Source organism: Galleria mellonella, unplaced genomic scaffold (assembly GCF_026898425.1).
Source record: "Galleria mellonella isolate WM207_F2 unplaced genomic scaffold, CSIRO_AGI_GalMel_v1 utg19, whole genome shotgun sequence".
Taxonomy (NCBI): Eukaryota; Metazoa; Arthropoda; class Insecta; order Lepidoptera; family Pyralidae; genus Galleria; species Galleria mellonella.
The window spans coordinates 1,210,313-1,235,791 of NW_026442028.1; the positions used below are offsets into that span (position 1 = coordinate 1,210,313).

Below are 25,479 nucleotides of genomic sequence, written 5' to 3' on the forward strand. Positions count from 1 at the left end.
AAAGTATATTTGTAAACAGAAATAATTTAATAAATTAAATATAAAATATAAACATGTGTTTGATATCCTTACATACTAAGAAAGACTATTATTTTAATATCACAGCAGGGGTACAATTTTAAAATACTAAATACTAATCTAATACTATAAAAAATTGGCGACTATTTCGCAGGAACACAAATTTTACATATTTATAATGTGAAATTATATAATATTAATAATGATATTGAACACAAAATCACTACATGAATTATGAAAGTCAAACTAACTACATACATAATTAAGCTATGATTTTATAACCTGTATATAATGAAATACTAAAAAAACATTTTGTATCACACTAAGTCTGTATTCTTAAGAAAAAATGTTTTATTTCATCATAAACAGCAAAATGAAGTGCTGTTGTTAAAACTGCTTTCCACATGCTTGGCCCATAACCTTTGTAAAGAGCCAAAAACCCTTCTTCCGTGATAGTCAATTTGAGACAATCCAGCATGCCTCTACAATACATTTGCTTTCCGAAATCACTTCGATGCTGCTGAAAGCCCTGAATTTGTAATCTCTTCTTCACTAAATCAAATGGATATAAGGCAGTTTTGGCTGCAAAACCACTGACTGAGCCAGCAATTAAATTTGCTAATAAAGTTGACTCCACTACACCTAATACACCTGTTGGCCTTTGAAAAAAAGCAATTTTATTTAATATGTTTTCAGTAAACAACTTGTACACAGCAAATTGTATTCCAGTTTGAGGCGCTATTGGACCCAGTGTTGGTAACAGTCCTTTGAATAGTGCGCGGGGCCCCTCGCACCTAATGATCATAGTTAACCCATGAATAAAGCCTCTATAAGCTTTATTAGTCTTCTTTTCAGCTATTAATCTAGTTCTTACAGTGTCAAAAGGATAAGACGTAACCGTAGCAAGTGTTGCAGCGATACCTCCATTACAGAAATTAATCCAATGTTTATGTACTACATAAAATTGAGGATCAGATCTTTGACATAAGTGGCTTAATTTTTCAAATGTAGTAAATTGTACAATACCAAACACTATTGATAAATATTGTGCTGGAACATGGCCACTCCAAAGCGTGGTAAATCCTTCTTCTTTGATGATAGAAGTGACTGCTTGGAAAATAGAACTGTATTTGGATCCGTACTTTATTGGTTCCAATTGTAACTGAAACCTTATCTTCAAGACGTCGAGAGGCTGAGCTATGGCCCTTGTAACAGCACCAGAGGCACCACCGGCAAATGCAGTTTGATAAATAGAAATTTTTTCAGCATTATTACTCAACAATTTAATCATAATGATGCAAGAAAACGAAATTTTACGAACAATATTCTAATTATAATTTATGTAAATAAAAACCATTTTGATATTTAATTAAAATAAAATTTTAAAAATTAGAAAATATTATTTCGTTTTTAAAAAGGTGCTGTTTTGTAAGTTTGCAACAAATCGTAAATCGGTAGGTAACCTCTAAAATAACTAACCAATAGCAAAACTTCAAACTCACCTTTCATGACCTTCAAAATTTTCTTTTGAAATAACTGGCAACCCCAACTGTTTACACCACAGATTACAAATCACTAAAGGTGCATATACATAATCAGTGACTTGCTAATCAAGTAAAGTCTAATTTCCAATAACAGCGAATCATAAATACTTAAACAAAAGAGATGGATAATATTAAACATATAAAACGTAAAAAGGGAACCGAATGGCGTAACTCATCTGTAATATAACAGAGGTCAACTTAACAGAATTTTCAGTACGTGGGAGGATTTGCAGAATGCTATTGGTGTATTTTATAAACTTTCTAAAGCGTTCGATTGCGTCGAACATTATGGAGTTAGAAATAAGTTTTTGGAACTCATAGAATCTTACTTAAAGTCAAGAATTCAAATAGTAGAAGTAAACGGTGCTAATTCTCGTGGATCATATATTAAAATGATTGTACCTCAAGACTCTATTCTAAGTTCTCTTTTTTTTCGTAGGTATATATGAATGACTTATCACATCATGTTCAAGATTTATCTGATATTGTATTATTTGCTGGTAACACTTCACTAATTCTTATACTGAATAGAAAAACATACAACCTTAATCGTGTAAATGTTGCTCTGTCGAAGGTTCTGACATGGTTTTCATCAAATAAACTAATACTTAATTCAATAAAAACAAATTGTGTCGAATTTTTCGCAGTGTTGGACAACCCTTTATTAGATGGAGTAACGACCTGAAATGCGTTGTAAAGAGTCAGTGGATGCAGTCAGGACCGTTCTTTAAGATATAATGGCTGAAATGATGATGATTGGTAGACTAGACTCCATGAGGTCCAATTTTTGACGAAATCCGGTCCATTTTATCTGGCAACACTGACGAGTTGACAAATCTGATAAAAGCATAGCGTTGTTGTCGTTGGTTTGTGTTAGTATATTGGTCTATTTTGTTACTGTTTTATTTTCTCTTTAATGAACTTATTCCTTGGGCAGTGTTTTCGCATTTATCATTGTTGCCCTGTTTTTTATTTACATTTTTGTATTGTACTGTAGTAATTATAGACAACTAATTTGTAACGAAAATGTCTTCACCGCTGGAGAATCTTGAGACACAATTAGAAATGTTCATTGAAAACGTGAGACAAATCCGTATCATAGTAAGCGATTTCCAACCACAAGGTCAAAGTGTACTGAATCAAAAAATGTAAGAAATTTTATTACTTATGTAGATATAATTACTGATCTATTGATTTTATTACTAAACATTGCTTCCTGCTTTCAGACAATCGCTTGTGACGGGGCTGCAAGAAGTCGATAAACTCAAGTCTCAAGTACACGATATTCACGTCCCCACAGAGGTATTCGAGTAAGTAATCTATAGGAAAGAAATACATAAAAAATTGCTAATTAAAGTGTTATGAAAGAGTGCAAATAACCTCTAAAATTTTCCATGGAAGGTCCAGAATCATCTCATTGTTCTCCTTTTATTATACTTATTGAATTCTATTTATTCTATTATTAACTCATGATATCTCACAGCTGGGCAAATGTCTCCCCATCTCCTTTATTTAGGTAATCAAAAATAATTTACATTGACTGGATAGTACTGTAAAATGTTATTGTGTCAATTTAAATTACATCTTTATCTGCAGTATTAAAAAAACAAAACCAAATTAATTGGAATGATAACACTATGGTACCTGGAGGGTTGGATTTAAATATGCATGGTGACATGTGTGTATCATCATAATGATAATAGTTGACAAATGTTTCTGACTCCTTAATCACAGATTACAGTTGTGAGCATACAGCATGTGGCAGAACCTTTTGTTTTTAAATAAGAAAGTTTAGACACCATACTCACTCTTTAGTTTATGAAATGCTTGTGCTTTAAGTCATTTAGCTCTAGACATGGATAATATTAGTACTGCTCTGATATCTATATATTGGTTTCCTCTGGACAATGACAGTGGATAAAAGATCATCCACCCAGTTCAGTATCACCTATACTAATCAGATATCCCCATTCATTACAATTGAGTGCTTCATTTCTATATTATATATTGGAAAACCAATACTCAACATATATTTTGTAACTACAATATATAGATATTCCTTTATATTACCCATCTGTGTTTTGTATTAGTTTTGAAATATTTTAAAATTTATAGAATTGTAGACTGACATTACAATTTGTCTTAAAGGTGTCCTATTTATGCCTATATGTGCCTCTTGTAGAGTTTGCATAGTTAAATCATTATAAAAGAATATGCACACCTGTAATGTCAGGGTTTTACATGTGCATTGTCAAAACGGATTCAACCTTGGTGTTCTTGCAGTTAGCAATCTTTGTATTCATGATTTTCTCTGTATTAGTCTGGATGTTTTTTATGTATTTACAAAAAAAAAAAGTATTTGAGTATGTTTATAAGTTGTCTAGTTTTCATAGTACGAGCTCTGCTTAATTCAAGACTTCATGCTTAATTTTATTTATTTATTCACTGATGACATAATAATATTACATACTTTACTTTACAGCTACATAGATCAGGGCCGCAATCCTCAGCTGTATACAAAGGACTGTATAGATAAGGCTCTAGCCAAAAATGAAGAAGTAAAGGGCAAGATTGATTCCTACAAGCGGTTCAAGAGTCACCTTCTTTCAGAACTCTCAAAAACATTTCCCAATGAAATTGCTAAGTATAAAGCTATTAGAGGTGGTGAATAGTTAAGAAAATGTAATATCAATTTATAACTTATTTATAAAAAAATAAATTACTAGGTTTAAGTAAAATATTACTACTAAAATTGAATTTCATACCTTAGATATAGAAAATGATGTGTTCTAACATTGTAATTTTTAAACAGATGAATTTCTTAGTTCTTAATATGTATATAAAGAACTTAGAAACTCTTTCGTTTAAAAATTACAATCTTGGATCACAATTTTTCTATGTCTAAAGTAAAAATTTACAATTAAAAAATTTATTATCAGAGTAATTTTTGTTCCTAAGGCCCCATATGAATTAAATTAATAGTAGGTTTCAGTCACATGTTAAACTTGGTGTATTGTTTTTTTTTTTATTATAAGTTATTGATGTAAAGGTTTAAAATACCACAAAATTGGTTTTAATGTAAATTTAATTTATTCCTAAATAATAGATAAAATTTTCAGTTTCTATAATTGCCATGCTTGTCAAAGTAATTTCCTACATAATATTCAGTCAACTCATATTTTTCAATCCAGTTTACGCACTTGATAGTGGTGTAATTTTATACTTTGTTTTTCTATACTATTTTAAGTGTATTATAATTGGAAAAAAGGCTACATAAAAATAATTCAAGACTACTTTGTTTTATTTAATTTTATAAACCTAAAATATCACTATAAAAATAAAATGTACAAAGCTGACCGTAAAAATATACAGTTTATAATAAGGATTATAATAGACATTATAGCAACGGAAAAAGACAAGAATATATTAAGTATAGAATAAAGAAATACTTTTCTTTATAAAAAGCAGTTCCATCCTAAGGGAAATAATATTGGATAGCAAAGATGCTAGCAAATTAGGAAATACAATTAGGCAGGCAAAGGCCAGCTTTGCCGAGCAATACATTGCAACAATTAATTATTAAAAACGTGTTTATGGTATTTTATAAATATTAACAATAATTTAAAGTCTATTACATAAAAACAATAAAAAAGTTTTCAATTGGATATGTTTAAATTGAAAATTTTCAGTTTCACAATTGTAGCTAGTAACATATTAGCGTATATATACGGTAGTTGATTCATTTTCTCTAATTATTTCCATTTCAGTAATTTTTTCTATATGTTCGCTGTTTAATTCATCTTCGGAGAATTCGGTTTCTAAATCACTTTCATATGATTGGGTGTCTATATTCATATCACTTGAATGTTCGTTCCACATTGCATAGAACCCGCTCCTAACTGGATCAACTAACTGCTTCTTACTAGTTATGTATACATAGTTCCAATGGTCGGAAGTGCGCTCATTACCCCAATTCAGTGTTCCAGTCATGAGTACCTCGTCATCTACCAAGCAAAACTTGTGTTGCATTCTGTATATGTGATCGTTAACTTTATATCTGATTTTCGCGCCTGAAAAGAGAGTACACAGGTAACTGTAGATATCTATTAGAGCATGGATCCAGCGGCTATGCTTTCATAGATGATTAAACAATGTATTATAGCAGTGTAATTTCTAGGTGCTTATTGCGATTCAAAATTTTCAGTTTGTAAAAATAGAGATTGAATTGTTTAAAATTCATTAATTTTCAGCGATTTGTTTACAAAGCAGTGCAAAGGTATTCTATTTTTCAGATTCTTGTGTAGTGATTTATAAGAATGGTAGTTGGGGAGACGAATGAGTATTCCAAGCTTAGGATATAAAATGTCCATAATTATAAATCTTGGCGTGTACCTGATAGAAAGTGGTAACCATCGCCTATAGACATGAGCTGTACTATGGACATAAGAGAGTGTACTATTTAACCCACGATACCCTCATGCCTTGCCATTTCTTAGGAGTCCGGTGTTATTCCTCTGTACATATATATATAGTTACTCATGCTGGCATAAATTGACATGCACTAAACCTATACTTGAGACTATTCTATTTGTACTGAAGTACAAATACCAATTTAGTCTCTCCTATATTTTGAAATATACAAATAATACGTATAAAATTGTCATACCAGCATTAAGAAGCTCCTTTATAAGGAACTCTGTTGAATCATTATACCCAGCTTGGTCTATTATGATGCGCACTATAATATTCTTCCTCTTTATTAACTGGACCAGCCGGCTCTGGATGGCTGGGTTATGAATTCCCGGCATACAGACGTTCACACTATGCTTGGCGGCTTCTATGTAACTAATTAACTTATCGAAATAGTTATAAGCGTTGTATTGTAATTTACAAAACACCATCACTTCATTTAATTCGGTGTTCCTACTCTTGTAATAATATACCGCCGTGGAAACAACACAAGTAATCGCAAAAGCTATCGCCGACGTCAATATGCGTGGATGTATACGCATTTTAGCTGATTTTAATCATAAATGGGATTTTTTGTCGCGTATTCAGACCGATCTTGAAAATTTTAATTTATAATTAAAAATAAGAGGTTAAATAGGACAACACTTTTACCTATCACAAAAAAATCTTAAAAATATTTACAACTACCCTACAAATATAAACACTATATATTTTTATTTGTAAGCATATACAAAACTAGAATTATTTAATATTAAAAAGGTAATAAATTAGATTTCCAGTACTAACAATAGGTAATAAATAATTAGATACACACATACATATCTTTCAAACCTAAGTACATCGGATTTGAATCTATTGACAAAATTTTAAAATAAGCGCTATGTGTATATTTTACATTTAAGAAGACAAATTATTATGGCAAGTATATTTTGCATACTTGCCATAATAATTTTTTTATTATTTTGAGTAAATATATTAAAATACGTAATACAATTAGATTAGTGTCAGTCATTATCCTTTTTACCATTGCGCAAGGAGGATCTTCTTAGATCCGTCTTTGCGTCTAACTCGACGTTGGATGACGGGGAGAAACCGCCACCGGCCATCCCGCGTTGTAAGAACTCTATGGCTGGTATTAAATTAACGTAAACCTCAGTGCGTAGAGCACTTCTTTCCCTTGAAATCTATAAGTCGAGTGGGCCCGATGATATTAGTCCAATTGTGCTTAGGACGTGTCCGCCAGAGTTAGCTGTGGTTCTTACACGTCTTTTTCAGCTTTGTTACTTATCAGGTATAGTCCCAAAGTTTTGGAAGACTGCTCTGGTACATTCTATCCCTAAAAGGAAGATCGCTCGGAACCAGCTAACTATAGTCCCATAGCTATCACTTTTTTATTCTCAAAAGTCGTGGAATCTATCATCAACCGTTAGCTGCCCCGGTACCTAGAAAATCACCAGCTGATCTGTGATCGCCAGTACGGGTATGCCTATGGGTAGTGGCAATCGAGAATAAGGGAGAGGGTTTAGCTGTTAATCTGAATATTGTGAAAGCCTTTCATCAGGTGTGGCAAAAAATACTGATTTCAAAACTAATTCATTTGGGTTAAGTGCAAGATTGTGCAGTTGGGTCTCCAGTTTCTTTAAGGAACGTAGCATTAAGGTCGCAGTCGACGGAGCATGCTCTGTTTTAAAATCTGTGAATACTGATGGCCCGCAAAGTTGTGTAATATCTCTGATCCAGTTTCTTCTGCATATTAATGATATATCACACATCAGTAATATTCATTGCTATGCGTATGATAGTACAGGGGAATGCATTATATACCGGTCTCGCGGGCACATACTGATGAGTGCCGGAACAGACTTGTGTCTGAAATTGAAACTTCACTCGATCAAGTTTCGATCTGCGGTGAACACAATCTTGTGCAATTCAACTCTAAGAAGACAAGTCTGCATGTTTACCGCAAAAAAAAAAAAACGCCGAAAAAGGCTATGATGGCCTTCAAAAAGTTAGGAGTGCTCAATAGAGTGCGACGAAATACCGCTTGAAACTGTATAAAGCTCAAGTCCGGCCATATATCGAATACTGTTCTCATTTATGAACAGGCGCGCTACAGTACCCGCTTTTCTCGTTAGACCGCATTCAAAATCGGGCGGCTCAAATTATTGACTGAAGCTGCGTAGAGATGTCGCATCTTTGTGCATTTTCTACCGAATTTATCATGGCGAGTGCCCTGATGAATTATTCGGATTGATACCTGCTACTGTTTTTCACTACCGTATAACTCGACACAAACTAAAGTTCCATCCCAACCATTTGGATGACAGGCGATCCTCCACTATGCGTTTTTCAAGGCACTTTCTTCAACGCATAAGCACTCTTTGTAATTAACTTCTAGCAGCAGTATTTCCGAACCGATACGACATCATAAACTTCAAAAAAATAACATATTTCTTTTTAAAAGGCCATCTGCGATGCCTCTTAAGAGAAACGGCTTGAATAAAAATGCTTAATATTGTAGTTCTCTTTTATCACGTCTTCATCGGTAGGAAAACATAAAGACTAATGACAGAATTGTAAAAACATAAGAACAATAGAAAAACAATATAAAAATATAAAAGACGGAATATGATGGCCGGTAATACACCACACCTCTAGTCTTGTGAGTGATCATGGTGGTGGTCACTTACCATCAGGCGAATCGCATGCTTATATATTTTTGGATAGTTGCTATATGTATATATTTTTATTACTATCATTATATCTTAGCCAACGTTAAATTTTTTTAATATTATTGTTTATATTATTTTTTGTTTGTTTTTATTTTGTTTTTTTTCGATATGGTCATAAAGTATTCGGATTATTTACTCTGTGGTACCTACATTGACATTGACAATTGTATTTTCGATGTCGCAAGTTGGCGCGAACCCCAACTATAAGTATCGTGTATTTAACATTTTTCTTTCATATTTTTCTCTTTTATTAGAATAGTAGGAATTATCATTTATTGTCTCAAAATGATTATTAGGTTTATCGGATTTTTTAATTAATAATTTATCTAGTTCATGCCTTGAAGTGTATCTAGACATATTTTTAATATTTACGACATGTATTTTAATTGTGGAGTAAAAATATTAAAAATCTCAATTAGAGTTTAAGTTACATTCGAGAATAAACAATCATGGGTATTACTGGATTACTACCTTTTATAGAAAAAGCATCCAGACGGGTCAATGTTAGTGAATTTAATGGATGCACTGTAGCTATTGATTCTTACTGTTGGCTCCATAAGGGAGCTTTTGCTTGTGCTGACAAATTGGTGCGAGGTGAAGAAACTGATATGTAGGTATCGTATACATAATTATCTTACGTTTTTAAGAAATATACAATTGTTTACATAGCTGTTATTTTTTTACTAACTATAATTAAAAAATGTGTTACTAGAGCATAGTATTTTCCATTATTTTATTTTGACGATAATTTGATTTTTCAGACATATAAAGTATTGTTTAAAGTATGTGACTATGCTCCTGTCGAAAAATATAAAACCCATTCTTGTATTTGATGGCCGGCACCTTCCTGCTAAAGCAATGACTGAATCTAAAAGGAGGGAGTGAGTATATTGATTTAATTTACACTGCATTTTACTTGCAACATTTTCACCCTAAAGTAGCCTAAGTAAAATGACCAAATAGTTTTGAGGAAGGCCTTTACCACTTAAATCTTTCTGTCTGCTCTGAAAGAAAACTGGTATGAAGATAGAGTTATATATGTTAATATAATAAGAATGTATTTGTGTATCAGCTAATATATGTAGTCGAAGTTTTGCTTAGTTTGGGGCTAGATGGGGCTGTATGTATTAAATACACAATATTTAGTTATTATTTGGTGAACCTAAATTAACAATTTAATACTTACATTGATGATTATAGATCTCGGGACATATCTAAGAAGAGAGCTGCAGAATTATTAAGTCTTGGAAAGGTAATTTTTTCTTAAATATTTACTTCTCATAATGAATATAGCCCATTAATTTCCTAATATTAGGTACTGGTTATACTACATAGAGGAGAATATTAGTCTATTTGTCAAATGGATCAGGAGTTTGGATTGGGACTTGTAATTAATACATACATACTTTTCTAATTTAATTGAAAAGGTTTTTGGATGTTATGTACCTAAACATAGTAGACTAGCTAATTAGGGGTCTACCATGAAATGCTATTCTGAATTTTCAGATTCAATTTCATGTTTTCATTCATACCAAAATCATCCCAGTAAATTGATTTGATGTATTATGTAATTTTAACAACAAATTTGTTTTTCATTCAGCCCTGAAATTTTGGAAAACATTTCATGGTAGGCTTCAGATTTGAATGAAATTTCATACACATGTCCTAGATTAATATAGATTTGATTTTTGTCATAATTTATACAGGAAAAGATGTCATCTGTAATACTGTATGCAATGTAATAACTAGTATCTTAACAAAACTATATTGATTCTTGAGGGAATTTCAAATTTGAATAAATCATTGTAAAAAGTGCTTCTACTGTTCTACATTTTTATAAAATTGTAATATAATATACTTTAATTATGGTGTTTTTTTTTTTAAATAAGTAATGTATATTAATTTCAAATTTTGGTAATTACAGCATCAGTTATGAAGCTTATGATTTCTCAATTGTATGTATTACCATAAACTGTTTCATGCCAGGGAGGGGTCCTGGTGGTTTGTGATATGGGTTCTTCGGATACCCATTCAGTTTAGGCATCAGTTCTCTACAACTTTGATGTATCTATGGTATTATTTTAAGTGTTTCTTTGTACTCAAAGTTGTGAGATAAATAAATAAACATTATTATTATTATGATGAAAAATAATATCTGATAAATATCTCTTATTTCTTCACAGTGGTTCATTCCTTATAATTTTTTTTGTGATATTTTCATAAAAAAAAAGCTCACAATTTAAAATACCTTTTATATTCTAAATATTTCTCTATTCCAAATACTACCCACCTATATTAAAATAGTTATTTGGTGTTACGGCTTCAATAGGTGATACCTTTAACAAATATACAAGTTTACTTTCACATTAATATCTTTAGTAAGGAGCTGCAAAATGGGCCACTTCTAATATCTTTTAATACTGATGTCAATTTTGACCCATTACTGTAATGGTTTGTAAATAATTGTTTTAGGTTTCTATTATAAATTCAATGACATGTTTATACTAGACTATGTTTTTTTTTTTAATGGGTGATAATGGTATGGCAACCCCATCTGCACTATTGGTATACACTGGCGGGGCACCAGTGAGGAATGACAGATGAAAATGAAAATAGGTCAGTTAGCCCATCCTGACAAATTAAACTAGAATTAGTCACGATGGTTTCCAGAGGGAACCATGTGGAGGTCGACCTGACAGGGTATATTGCTAGTAATAGGGCTATTTGACCCCATTACTAACAATCCCTTTCTCCCCTAGACTATGTTTATTTAAATATTATGATAATAAAGTATCAATGGTCATTTACAGATAGATGAGGCGCGATCATACATGCGACGCAGTGTGGATATCACCCATGCGATGGCACTCGGCCTCATCAGAGAGTGCCGCAAGATCAATGTGGATTGCATTGTGGCACCATATGAAGCAGACTCGCAATTGGCTTATTTGAACATTAAAAATATCGCCCACCTAGTTATAACTGAGGATTCTGATCTCATTTTATTTGGATGTAGTAAGGTAGGATGTATTTTATTTTTTTCAGTAGAGTTTACATGTAAATTTATTATCAAAGAGAAACTTTTTTAAAAGTCGTTACTGTTGATATTTCAGTTTAGTTCAATCTATTCTGTTGTTGTTTCTGATGACAGGCAACTGTGATTTCATGGTTGTTTTTAAAATCATATGATATGGTAGTAAATTATTGGGTATGACATATACCTAAATCCTTACGAAGGGCATCACAACAGAGGTCTTCTCTTATTCATGTCTATAGATGATGGTTATCTCTATAGAAATTAAATTACCTTCAGAGTTTATTTATTTTTTATTTTTTGTTTTATAGTATTATGTCAAAGTAATAAAGTAATGAATATATAAGAAAGAGTTTTAACTAGTATCTGCAACAATTACTTTTTATCAGGTTAAATATTTCAAGTTAGTTTTAGCTAATTGACATGGTTTTTTAGTGTTTAATCTTCGTCTCCACATTGTTCATGTCTCAAATCAACCACTTGATTTCTTTTTACTTTTTGTTTTATAAATAAGCTTCTCTATGTTTACATAATGCGTAATCTACAATAATTTCAGGTACTTTTTAAAATGGATCTCGATGGTACCGGCACTCTAGTAGAGACAGCTAAACTGCCTCTGGTGATGAAATGCCCAATAGAACATTACACGTTCGATAAATTTAGACAGATGTGCATCATGTCGGGATGCGATTATCTCTCGTCGCTGCCAGGGATTGGGTTAGCGAAGGCTCGGCAGTTCGTTACGGCCACGCGCGAATCCAACTTCGCTAACGTAAGTAGTAATAATAATATGAGAGATGTGTAGGTTAGGTTTTTTAATGGATGATAATGGAATGGTAACTCTGCCCGCGCTATCGGTGTGCACCGGCGGGGTACAAGTGAGTACATTGTTTTGAAATCGGTATTTTATTTATTTGTTACAAAAACTAAAACAAATAAAAAATATGATAAATATTGTGTATTTATTTTTATAAAGTAGATTGTATTTGTATTATTACTGGTCTGTAGATAGCTGTTGATTGCAAACTTTAAAGCATAATAAGATGTATAAAAATAATATTAAAAATGAATTATATTTCTATTGTTATTGATTATAGGCTCTTAGAAAATTACCGAGTTTCTTCAACAAGTCAAATTTAATAGTAACAGATGAGTATAGAGAGAGCTTCTTAAAGGCCGAAGCCACATTCAAGCACCAGTATGTATACGACCCATTGGACAGGCAAATGGTGAGGCTCACCGAACCTGATGATGAAGGTAATAATATAAATCATTATTTGTCTTGTAGGTCCAGGCATAGAATGGTCCATCCCATTCTTTGCCGTGAGCGTCGTAAAAGGTGACTAAGAGAGCTTATGGTGGTGGATGGGCAACAGCATCCTTCTTAAAACATCTGTAAAAGCCTAACTCCGCATCCAAACGTGTCAACTACTGGCAAAACTCCCCTTATGGAGAAGGCTTATGTTCAGCAGTGGACAGTTAATGGCTAAAATAATAATAATAATTAATTACTACTAATCAACCTATTTCCAAAAAGATGGAGGCTTGATTATATTTTTTGTATGTTTGTTACCTCTTAACTCTGTCATTTATAAACCGATTTGGTTTTTTTAGAAATTTTATCAAAATCCGTTCAGTATTTTGGTTTTTAATAAAAATAACTGGTTGTGTCTTGAATGTTTGGAATTGTTTTTTTTTTTGGAATACAAATTCTAAAGTATTCTAATTACGAATATTTTGTTTTGCAGATATAGAACAGGCGCTGTGCGTCAACGCCGGTGAGTTGTTGGACCCCAAGATAGCTTTTCAGCTAGCACTTGGTAATTTGGACCCCTTCACATTGAAGGTAATGGATGATTGGCATCCAGATCGTCGGGAGAATGTAGTAAGTATCATCTCATTTTTTTGCTACAAAATATGCATGTATTGATAGGAAGTTCTTGACTGTGCATCAATAGCTTGGATCCTACTCTGTTGTTGTTATAATAATAATAATATTTATTTAATTAGACTACATAAGGCCCATTTTGTTAGTTACAAATTGACTTAACCTATGTTATTAAATGAGCGCTCTTTATATAACGCTCTTACATTGATAACCTGTCCCACCTAATATTTTAGGATGGGACAGTCCATTTTATCAGCAATTGTCTTCAGGACACTGTTTGAGCTAACACGCACCCTACCCAACAGCGAAACAATTCGTTTGCGCCGTATTGCGTAAATGTTATGTTACATTCTTAATATTTGTAGTTAGAATTTTATTACATTCTTAAATAGAAATATAAGCATTGCTTTATTTTTCCTCTATTAAAAAATGCACAGCCTATATATTTCTCGGTTTGCTCAATGGTTGACTGGTGGAGAACACCGTCCGGTGTTAAGTCCGCCAAATGTACATAGAGTTTTACAGTGCATTAAAATTTAAATAAATAAATATGAAAGTGAGTTTGTTTGTTTGTTACCTTTAAGCGTCTTAACAGCTTAATCAATCACTGTGATATTTGGTTAACACACACTGAACGGTGAAGGATATATGCTATTTTTTGGCCACGCAGACGAAGCCCCGGGGAAAAACTAGTATTTAATAAATAACTCCTTATGAATGTAGCTTTGTTATGAAGAGTACCAGCATACTTCTGCCATATGGATTATTAATTTAGTTTATTAACAGTGTTTTTCATTACAAGAGATTAAGTTGGGCATTTAAATTAATACGTAGACCTTTAGAAGTCATGATGGTAAAAAGCATAAACATGAAAATCATAGTATACTTTTTTTGTTTACAACACAGGGGGCAAATGAGCATATGGCTCACTTGATGGTAAGTGACTACCGCCGCCCATGATCACCCACCATACCAAAGGCATTGTAGGTGTGCTGCCAGCCTTTTAAAAAGGAATATGCTCTTGAAGGTTATGATGTCGTATAGGTTCGGAAATACTGCTGCTGGAAGTCCAAATACTGTTATCTTATTGGACGCAAGTAAAGCCGCGGGATATACCCAGTTTGTAATAATAACAATTCATTTCAGAATGGTCATATAAAGACAAACAGTTGGAAAGACAAAGGTGTATCAACACATCCTAGTATTTGGAATGAGAATTACAAAAATTATTTAGAGGATCCATGTCCGTGGCAAAAGAAAGTGAAGAAACTCGAACCTATAATAGCTGCGCCGCTGACCAGACCCAAAAAGAAAATAGTGAATCTAGTTAGTAAATATATTCCCGAAACAGAAGATCAAAGGTATGTTATTTTAGACTATTATTTGCCAATCTGTATAATGTGTGACTTAATGGTCGAGGGTCATTTGGACTCAGTATTGTCTGGCGTCCATACCAGGGTGTGAGTGGAGCTTTTTAAGTATGCTCAAAAACATGTATAAGAATATATAATGTGCCTTTTTTTAAGAGATCAGGCCTACTAGGATAATCATCATGAAGGCCTCTCTTCATGATGATTATCCTAGTATTATTATTAGTGACAAATGGGCTATGTCAGGCAGAGAAACCTATAACATTGCATCCTCTGAAATCACTTGTGTTCGCCCTTTCAAAGGAGATATGTTGTTTGTGCATAAGTGGGTTGTAACCTTAAATCATGTTATGTAGTGTTTCTTCCTCATCATGACAAAGAGGCCATTGGTACTCAGTTATATCTGAATATTCTATTAAAGATTTAGAGCGAAGATAGGTATTGATATATAGATTTTTGTAATATAAATCTTTTTATATGTTTTCAGTTTGACTATAGAAAATTTAAGTAACATGTACTGTATGGAACCTGTGGCTAAAAAGCATAAATCAGACAATGATAGTGGTTTGAACGAATCTTTTACACAGTTTGAAACTCAAGGCAGTCATAACATGGCATTATATGATGCAGATATTTTACCAGAGCTCGATACACAAAAAGAGAAATCCCCTATTTTGGAGAATAAACGGAGATCATTCAAGAAATGTAGCCTAAAAAATGGCAGTTATTCTGTAATGAAAAAACTTAGTAAATTTCCAAGAACTGTCCTAGATGATAATATTGTGGAGAGTAAATTTTTTAATTCTATCTCAAGTGATACCTCAACGAGTACTTGTAAGGATAGAAGTTTTAATGATAGTGTTACAATAGAGGAATCTCCAGAGAAATTAAGTAGGAACCCCTTCAGAGTTAAGGCAGTTGAAACTGTGACGAGTCCAATAGAAATCGACACGGAATGTATAGAGATACCTGATTCACAATTGAGTAATTCACAGAAAGAAAATTCACCACAGAACAGCCCTGTGAAGAGTCAAAGAAGTCCCATATTAGAGCCTAGTCTGCGACACATGAATCCTTTGAGGGTACTTGAAGAAAAATTGCCCAATGATATATTTAGTGAAGATTCGGTGATTGAAAATACATATCCTTTGGAGACTTTGGTTACGCCGGTCGATTCACAGGTTAGTTATACATATATACTATGACAACCCATGAACTTATAATTATCTCCATAAGAGGAAGATCTGAGAACCTAATTCCATGTTGCCAAGACAGCTTGGTTTTATTTCTAGTTTTCTCTTACACTGATGTATACTTGTTTCCTTAGTCTCGTCTTATGATATCCTGCGGATAAAATGGAGTGGTGACTTGTTTACCTATTGCATTCTTATTGATCACTTCTATGGTGCAGTGGTTAGCATGTCACTTTGCGTAAATGGGTATTGATTCTTGTTTGGGCTAATTTAGGTAACTAACTTTTCTACATTAGCTCAGTTTTGTGTGTTCTGGGCAGCGCTCTTAGCTACGTGTTTTCTGGTATCTCATAACACGACATTTACTTCGTCGTGAATATAAACTATACATCGTTAAGTAATAAATTTAATATAAATTGCATTTTTAGAGCTCATTTGGATCAACTTCGCCGAAATCGAAATTATGCTGGAATGGTGACACATCTCAAAAATCCGTAATCCCTAATAGTCAGCCCAATAAAATAATAAGTGGGATCAACGGCGTTAAGAGGTCCACATGTAAAGTATCTACACTCAAAAGGACAACATCTTTACCAAGTAATCAACCCACTTTGCTGAGTAAATTTGGGTTTCAGAAAAAGTAAGTGTATCTATTATTTTTTAAATTATTAGAACACTCACGTATAGTTTGCTTTATTATATTTATCCCAATATTTATATAGTATTTGGCAACTGACAAAAGTGGGCAATATAATCAAATGTTAATAATAATCAAATATCAATAGCAAACCATTTCCACAATTAAACCTATTTGAAAATACCATTTGTTCCTGTGAATTTTTAACAATTTTTTTTTATATAAACTTTGTGTAGCATTATTTATTTAGAATTGAAATTTAGCCGCAGTAAATTAGGACGATCCTAATTTCATTTTTATAGGCGATGGTTACCACTTTCCATCAGGTAGGCCGTCAGCTTGTTTGCCATTCTAAGTTGTATAAAAAAAATTAAGTTAATAAATTGACAGATAAAGTATTAGAATGCCGACATGCTTCATATTTTAGTCTTGATTAGTTATCTTTGCATAAAACAATATATTTCTGTGGATTTAAATTTGGAAATTGAGCATTATGTTGTGACTTTTAACCTCTACGTATTTCATAATTATTGTTAATGTTTTACAGGCCAGTTCTGAAGAGGTGATAGCTTTAAATACAACTTAGTGATATAAGTTTTAATTGTGAGTTAAGTGATGTGTTAATATTGTATATTCTAGTATCAAGATTTTCTGTTTGTTTATATATGTGACGGAATAGAAAAATGCATTTTCTAATTGTGATATTACTCATATAATGTTTTGACTGTGATTTCATTTGTTCTGAATGCCCCACTGGAGTGTGGAATGGAAAATAAAGTTTTAATTTTTAATATTGACTTTAATTCATATGACTTATTTTGGATGTGGTACACAACTGCCCGCAACAGAAGTGGAATGGTTTCAGGATTCTTGTATGTGTGTATGTATGCAAGTTTATTATTCCACCATAAATTTTAAATGTCTGAGTAGATTTATATATATGGAATATTAGAATCCTTTCATCATTCCGAGGGACACTATAAGATTTTTGAGAATAGTTCGTTTTTGGCAGGGCAGTGACAATTTACAGTCTAATACATTATGTATTTGTTCATACCTAGAATACTGTAAAGGTAATTATGGCAATAAATGATTATTATAAGACAGGCAAGCACTATGTATTATACTAAAGGTACGCCCTGTCTTCGCACGGGTAGATACAATTTTTGAAAATAATATATGTTATTCGCTGATAACGTAGCTTTTTATAAGTGACAGAATTTTTAAAAATTGTTTGAGTTATTTTTGAGTTTATCTCTTATACTTTAATATCGGAAAGAGGGATTGTTAAAAATGGAATCTAACTATTCTATTGCTAGCAATATACTCCACTAGATCGGGAGGAGGAGCGATTGCTAGTAATGGGGACTAGTTGCCCCAATATTCGGCGAACAGTATTCCACGTCAGGTCGACCTCCACACGATTTCTCTTGGAAACCATCTTGATTAATTCTTACACATTCGTCACTATGGGCCAACTGTCCTGCTTCATTTTTTCCTATCTTCCCTCACTAGTGCCCCGCTAGTGTGTACCGATTCACTATCATCTTGTAAAAAAAGAAAACCCTTATGTGGTTCCCCCTGGAGGAAACCATCATGGTTAATAGTTGTTGAATTCGCCAGAATGGGCGAACTGACCTGCTCATCTATTGTCACTCACTGGTGCTCCGTCAATGTATATCAATAGCACGGGCGGTATCGCTGTTTCATTTCCACTTATTAAAAAAAAAAATTAATATCCTTTTGTGGGTACCATAGTAAATCCTATTAGTATGTCAATATGCTAACATTAAATGGTGAATAGTATGGATACCTTGAGTTATAAGAAACGTGAATTAGCGTCTCCGAAAGAATATCACCTATGAAAGATAAAACAAATCTAAAACTGTTCTTTCTCAGCTGACTTTAAAAAAATTCTCAATTCGAATGTATTTTTGTATATTATGATATCTATTTGTAAACAAATTTTTATGATATTTTTATACAAAAAAGCTTTACTCGTGATTTATTATATACTAATTTTAATTTTATCCAAAGAAAAAGTCTGTTATAGAACAAAATCATAAATTATCTGATACAAAATTCCCCGTTGGTTTCGTAAACGCGAACCCGTTAACTCTTAATCCCGTGGCATTTCCGGAATAAAATATAGCCTATATTATATTACTCAGGGATAAGAGGGAGAGAGAGACTTCCTATAATTGTTTATATACATATATATTTTCAGAGGTTTCATTTACCAGAGATGAATTACAAAATGGGATTGGTCATCTCTCTTAATCGTGATTCTGCATGCTGTTCGTACATGGTTATCTTTCTTTGTTGTCCTTGGAAATTCCACAATACGAGAGGGTTCTATTAGACTATTACAGGGCGTTTTTTTATCTTTTTATAGTGTTTTTTTTTTTTAATTCATTCATATCAGTCATTAATGTTTACAGTCGAACATAGGCCTCCTCTAAGGAAGCAAAATCCCTCTTATGGGGTTTGGTTTTAGTAGTTGCCACGCTTGGGAGGCGGGTTGGTGGTTGCTGCCCATTTTTCGACCATTAAGTATCCTTAGTCGCCTCTTACGATATATTATAGTGTTACTACTATATAAAATACTACTTATTTGTTTATATATTAATATTATTTATAAAAATTTATATCTAACTCATTTTAATTTATTAATATTATTATATTAATTATTCTGACTGTAAATGTCAATTCAATTCTTGTAATACATGGGCTCGATTAGTTTCGGGATCAATTCTTGACCTCGAAATTAGTCGAGCTTCATCGAGCTAATTACACGTAAGTTAAACCGGTAGTTATTACATTAAAATATACACTTATACAATAACTTTACCCGTTTTTTTTCTCAATGTCCTCTACCCAAAGGTTGTCTGGAAGAGATTGCTTAGCGATAAGGCCGCCTTTTGTATCACTTCTCATTCATTTTTACTTTATTTGTTATTTCTCTTTTTACTTGGTGCAATAAAGTGTAAATAAATAAATATATAACTATGGGTTTTGTGGCATCTCTTCTACAGGTATCAGGCGAACAACAATAACAAACAAACAAAAATGGTTTTAATAACAATAAAACCTATGAATAAATGTCTAGCTAGGCATACTTTATGGGTGACGGTTAATCCGCACGCGGCGACCCCAAAATTAAATTGGTTTCGAATGAATGTTGCTATTGTTTAGTCTCCGGGTTCATTTGAATATTTTCCACTTAGCGTGTAATTAAAATTTCTCCCGCTATAACGAATTTCGATGAAATTCAATATTGGTTGACGATAGAATTAGCATTGGCTTGGTTCCTACGAGTGACGATTGAATTCAATATTATTGAAATATATTAAATCGCATTATAAGTACGTTTACAATTCTTAATTATTATTTCTTGTAAATAAGTGTATATATTTTTTTGTAGAGATGTTTAATATCATGTTTTACCAGAGGAAGACTTTGTACATTTATATTATTATATGTATTACATCTCCTATATCTAGAACTAACAAAATTTTTCATCGTGCTTAATTGTTTATTATTACTCCTCTCCATTCAAAGGTTGCCTGGAAGAGATCGCTCTTAGCGATAAGGTCGCCCATTGTTTTCTCATTGTGATTATTTCTTGTAATTATTTATATTTATAAGTTTACTATTGTAATCTTTTGGAGGAAATAATAAAGAGTATCTATCTATCTACAAAAGTCATTTGCTTGGACACCTCTGTCCCATTCGTGTTTCTACCATGAAACAGTCGTGTTTACATGGCTGTGTTTTGGTTTGAATGGTGGAATATGACAGTGAATTTACAGGGTACAAAGGAATAACACCTGACTCCTCAGGAATGGCAACGCATGGGGGGTATCATGGGCGAAACAGTATACTCTGTTATGTCCATGGTACTGCTCATGTATATAATTCTAGTTATCTCTTGTGATTTGGCTCTCGTGAATTATTATACGACTTTATACTCGTACTTTATATTTATTTAATTTAATATATATTTTTATTTATTATATATTAATTTCGGATATTATTATTTATGTCAGTGTCGTGGTCGTGTATAATTGGCATCACCGTTACATTTTCGCTTTGTGACAGGAGGTAGGTATATCGTCAAGTTATTCAATCAGTAGGAGTCCAGCAGTACCCACACGGTCCCTAAACCGTGTGGATCTGCACTATACATCTTTCCTGTTGTTTAAAAAAAGGAAAGTAATCTACTCATGTACCAAATTTTATTCAAATCTCTTCAGGCATTTTAATGTAATTGACAAACTTCCATTTTTATAGTACATATTAGTTTCTTTTTATGGATGAAAATAGAATGGTAACTTCGCCTGCGCTATCGGTATACACTGGTGGTGCACCAGTGAAGGATGATAGGTGAAGTAGAAAGCAGGTCAGTTAGCCCATCGTGACGAATTCAGCAAGATTTAATCACAATGGTTTTCAGGGGGAACTGCGTGGAGGTCGACCTGATAGGGTATGTTGGTAGTAATGATTACTAACAATCCCTTTCCCCCTAGTACATATTAGTAGGACTAACTAGCTTTATCAAGCGGCTGCTTACGTGAAAAAGTATCCTATATATTAATCCACAATACCTAGTAGCTTGAATGATTAACTACCAAATAGATTACAAATATCAACATATATTTACAATTATAATATTAGTATGATAAAATTGTTTATTGAATCGTTTACTCGATATTTGCAGTTCAATAATCTATTTGAATTTGTTATAACCTACAAAGTCGAAAGTTAAGGGCCTCTAAAGGGTAAACATAGTTGCTTGAGATGTCTAGAAATTCTGTACTAATATCAGATTGAATTGAATGGGTACGCCCTTAAGTACCTACGACCTACCTATTATTGAGTAGGTAGTAACTACAGTACAGTACTATTTATCTATTTGTATTAAATCTTTTACATGCCATATCGGATAGTTTGCGGAATTATCTGATCATCAAGTCTATATTTTTATATGAAATAATTGAAACAAATTTGACAAAAATTAATTACTAATCAAATAACGGTGGTATTAAGGGAAGACCGTATGGAAATCGAATAGACAGGGGACGATTACTGTTATGGGTCTGCTGGTTCCCATTACTAACGATCCCCTGTCCCACAGGAATATCTACAGCATTTATGACAATCTATAACGGCGTCTATTGATATAAAAGATTTAAAAATAAAAAAATATATACATATATCTAACCTACAAAGGCATGTTTCACCTTGAAAATGTTTTAGTTTGGATTTGCGCTTGGATTAATTTAGAACACGATTCTAACTGGATACACTTTTAGGTCCCTAGACGTCACAAGAGCACTATATATGCAAACTTTGGTCTACTTAATCTAGATTAAAATAAAATTGTCGAATTGTCCGATTCTCAATCAACTATTTGCATACAAAGCAACGTTTTGGTAAAAGCGGTCGGTTTTAAATACACATAGCTATCTACATAACACAGGACCCGATTGAGCTATTTTGCCGTGCTGGGCAAACATGATATTTAACGCCATTTACAATGACATTGTAGGTACAACAAGTATTGTACTGCAATTACAATAAAAAAGAAAAAAAAACATGCAACGTAAGCCCGGAATAGGTTGAGTGCTCATTCTCTTTTTTAGTCGTTAGTCACCCTCTATCTCAATTTAGAACCCCTCACTTTTGCCGTTTTGGGCAATTGCTCTTTCCCCCTAGATCGGGCCCTGACATTACGCAGTCTGTATAAACCGTCGGCCTGCGGTGTTATTGTAACGGATTTTTGTTTTGTTTCATGATAATGGGGAGTCGTGATGCAAACAATATTGCGGCAACCTGAAAAAACATGGCCCTGTATTTTTAAAGGGTGCTGGGAGCTTCGAAAAGTTGTTCTCAGCATTAATATGGCTGGTTTGGTTTGTGTTGGCGTGCGATAACGTCAGCAATGAGTTGGATGCCACCCTTTTCTGCAGATTAATTGATGACATTGATGACATTCGTAGCGTAGGGGCAGTGTTGTTTTCTGTAAATGAAGTCTCGGATTGGTTTCTCGGTTCGGTCAAATCAGAAAACGGAACTTTTATAAAATGCATAGGGTCTTCTGGGTTATGATCTTACACGTTTCTTGTTTGGTTTCTCATAGGCTAAGCTTGAGAACCGTGGGAATACGTATGAAAATGATTTGTAACCAAATATATATATATATATATATATATATATATATATATATATATATATATATATATATATATATATATATATATATATATATATATATATATTGTCACGATTTATTGAAGTTGCTTTTTTACAGCAAACAATGAAAATAACACCTCATTTTTTATTCTTTTGTTATTTCATTTAAATAAGAGAATGAAGTAAAAATGTACCTACATAAATAGTACATATTTTTCTCATCCATAAATATGAATAAAAATGTATCAATATTTCAAATGAACGTCACATAAGGTAGGAGGGAGTATCACACGATCTCACCAAATTTCATTAAATTAAGAAAAGAAAAGACTACGTAGTATCTCCTACGCACTGGATCAATATAAGCTTTTAAACCTATCAAAGAGCCTACTAGCAAAATATCAGGTGCATCGTGTTTTGTCTCGATATAGACTATCTACCTACCTACTGTACATACATAAAACAAAAAGTTATTAATAGCTTTCTTATTTAAATAGATCCTAAATGTGGTGTATCTAGGAATTTCTCGGAATAGGTGAGAATGAAAAGGCAGATTAGTTAGTACATCGTGATGAATACACCTGAAATTCAGTAGGATGGTTTCCAGTGCGGACCAAGTGGAGGTTGACCTGACAGGTTATATTGTTAGCAATGTGACTGGTGGTCCGCATTACTAAACCCCCCCCCCCCCCCAACAACTGTAGATATTAAGTATATAGGCGATTTCATATAAAGGTGACAAGTTAAAGTAAGATTTGACAGAACGAAGTGATGCCAATATTTCTTATACAGACTTTGAACGATCAAAGGGAAAAGTTCTGAACGGTTCAGCAATAATAAATCACAATCAGGCTAAAAAGTTTCTCGCAAGTGACTTATTTCTTAATTTCGCTTCCGATACCCGCCTACGGCCATAATAATTGATAAATGGCTGCAAAAAAATAATGTTTCATAGCCCACCAGGGGTGCCAAACGGATTGTTCATTCACTGGAGTCACAGGCGGCTGAGTGGCGGCTTTTTTGAGTTAATGGATGATGTACAGTGTCGGATTTACATATTTGCTGCCCTACTAACTTCTACAATTTGTTACCCTAGTTCATAATCATATTAATTAAAATTTTTTGGCAGTGAAATTGTTACAATAAAAAAAAAATTTACCCTAAACATACTGCCCTGGGCTCTAGCCTCCAGATAAGTTGGTTATTAATGTATCTGTCTAAATAGACTTCACTTATAAAAAATCGCATAAGTATGTGATTTTTTTTATAAGTAAAGGTTGGAATAGTCTGAATATGCCTTCCTAAAAGGCCGGCAATACACCTGCAATTTATCTGATGTTGTAGGTATGAATGGGTGGCAGTAATCACTTTCCATCAGGTGAGGTGCATGCTCGATTGCCCCATATGTTATAAAAAATGGAATAGTGCATCAGCCTATACTAATGTTAAAGTATCTAGTATGGCGGGGTACCAGTGAAGGATGAAGGACAAGTCAATTGACTCATCGTGGCTAATTCGCTAGGAATTAATTCAGTAGTGTACAGAAAATGAAGACGAAAATTGAACTAAAGTGTACTTTCATGTAATTAGTGCAATAAAAGAAAACTTATCAAAGTTATCCCGTTTTCTTAGCAGCTAGTTTTAATGAAAGGAATTACACGGCATTCCACAGTTGCCTTTCTAATTAATTGAAGAGTAACATATATAATGTCGTTATAAAATAAATTATGAGAATAAAGTTAATTAGTAATAATATCTTATTTTATTACTACGACAACTTTTGTAAATTCTGAGTACGTATTCGAGGTGTTAATATCCGAAGTACATTTTTTCTTTTTATCTAAAAAAAAGTTGAATTAACGAATTTAGATAACAACTTTAGTAAAAAGTAAGCTCAGTTTATCCGTGTAGATACATTTTGTTCAGATTCTTTCGATGTTTAAAATAAAAGCTAAATAAACTATATAAGCTATACAAACTTACACATCTTATAATAATAACAAGACGTTTGTATAAATAATAATATAATTTATTAAATGTTTAGCTACTTTAATATTTATTACTAACGAAATTTAGTCGAGTTTGTTGTGTTTGGAATTGTGCCAAAAGTACTGTAGATTAATTATTTAATAAGTAAATATGCAAAGGTAGTTGTTTTCCATGGCTTCAGTCGCGTGGATGCCATTTTTTTCCATTGCCGTGGGAAATGACAGCTATTAGGTATATATTATTATCCAGGGCATGAAGTAGCGATACGGGGTTACGTGTCCTTGGAGTAAAAACCTGGGAAATCACGTTCGCCTTGAGACCTGTTTATGGCTTGAGGTGCACTGATTAAAGAAATAATTTATTAGAACGATAAAAACTTACACAGTACTAGTTGACTAGAAAAAGGAAG

General features: G+C 32.8%; 4 protein-coding genes across 5 annotated transcripts; 2 read left to right on the forward strand and 2 right to left on the reverse strand.

The window, feature by feature from the left end:
• Nucleotides 1-25: 25 nt before the first annotated feature.
• LOC113521335 (mitochondrial thiamine pyrophosphate carrier-like) lies at nucleotides 26-1,525 on the reverse strand. Its single transcript, XM_026906855.3, has one exon. The coding sequence runs from the start codon at nucleotides 1,307-1,309 to the stop codon at nucleotides 341-343; it is 969 nt and encodes a 322-aa protein (XP_026762656.1). The 5' UTR covers nucleotides 1,310-1,525; the 3' UTR covers nucleotides 26-340.
• Nucleotides 1,526-2,399: 874 nt separating this feature from the next.
• Nucleotides 2,400-4,855, forward strand: LOC113521204 (mediator of RNA polymerase II transcription subunit 10). Its single transcript, XM_026906669.3, has 3 exons — nucleotides 2,400-2,710; nucleotides 2,789-2,872; nucleotides 4,045-4,855. The coding sequence occupies exons 1-3, from the start codon at nucleotides 2,589-2,591 to the stop codon at nucleotides 4,232-4,234; spliced, it is 396 nt and encodes a 131-aa protein (XP_026762470.1). The 5' UTR covers nucleotides 2,400-2,588; the 3' UTR covers nucleotides 4,235-4,855.
• LOC116413458 (mitochondrial cardiolipin hydrolase-like) lies at nucleotides 4,846-6,919 on the reverse strand. Its single transcript, XM_052894101.1, has 2 exons — nucleotides 6,229-6,919; nucleotides 4,846-5,632 (listed from the first exon to the last, which is right to left on the reverse strand). Exons 1-2 carry the CDS (start codon nucleotides 6,572-6,574, stop codon nucleotides 5,277-5,279), a joined length of 702 nt encoding a protein of 233 aa, XP_052750061.1. The 5' UTR covers nucleotides 6,575-6,919; the 3' UTR covers nucleotides 4,846-5,276.
• A 2,021-nt stretch (nucleotides 6,920-8,940) lies between these two features.
• On the forward strand, nucleotides 8,941-17,552 carry LOC113517934 (exonuclease 1). Of its 2 annotated transcripts, none has more exons than XM_052894102.1 (11): nucleotides 8,941-9,374; nucleotides 9,526-9,645; nucleotides 9,965-10,016; nucleotides 11,575-11,784; nucleotides 12,355-12,570; nucleotides 12,896-13,055; nucleotides 13,547-13,683; nucleotides 14,833-15,047; nucleotides 15,544-16,237; nucleotides 16,678-16,889; nucleotides 17,434-17,552. In XM_052894102.1, the coding sequence occupies exons 1-11, from the start codon at nucleotides 9,214-9,216 to the stop codon at nucleotides 17,450-17,452; spliced, it is 2,196 nt and encodes a 731-aa protein (XP_052750062.1). In that variant the 5' UTR covers nucleotides 8,941-9,213; the 3' UTR covers nucleotides 17,453-17,552. The 2 variants fall into 2 exon arrangements, with proteins under 2 accessions (XP_052750062.1, XP_052750064.1); XM_052894104.1 differs by having other exon boundaries at nucleotides 9,265-9,378.
• Nucleotides 17,553-25,479: the final 7,927 nt, after the last annotated feature.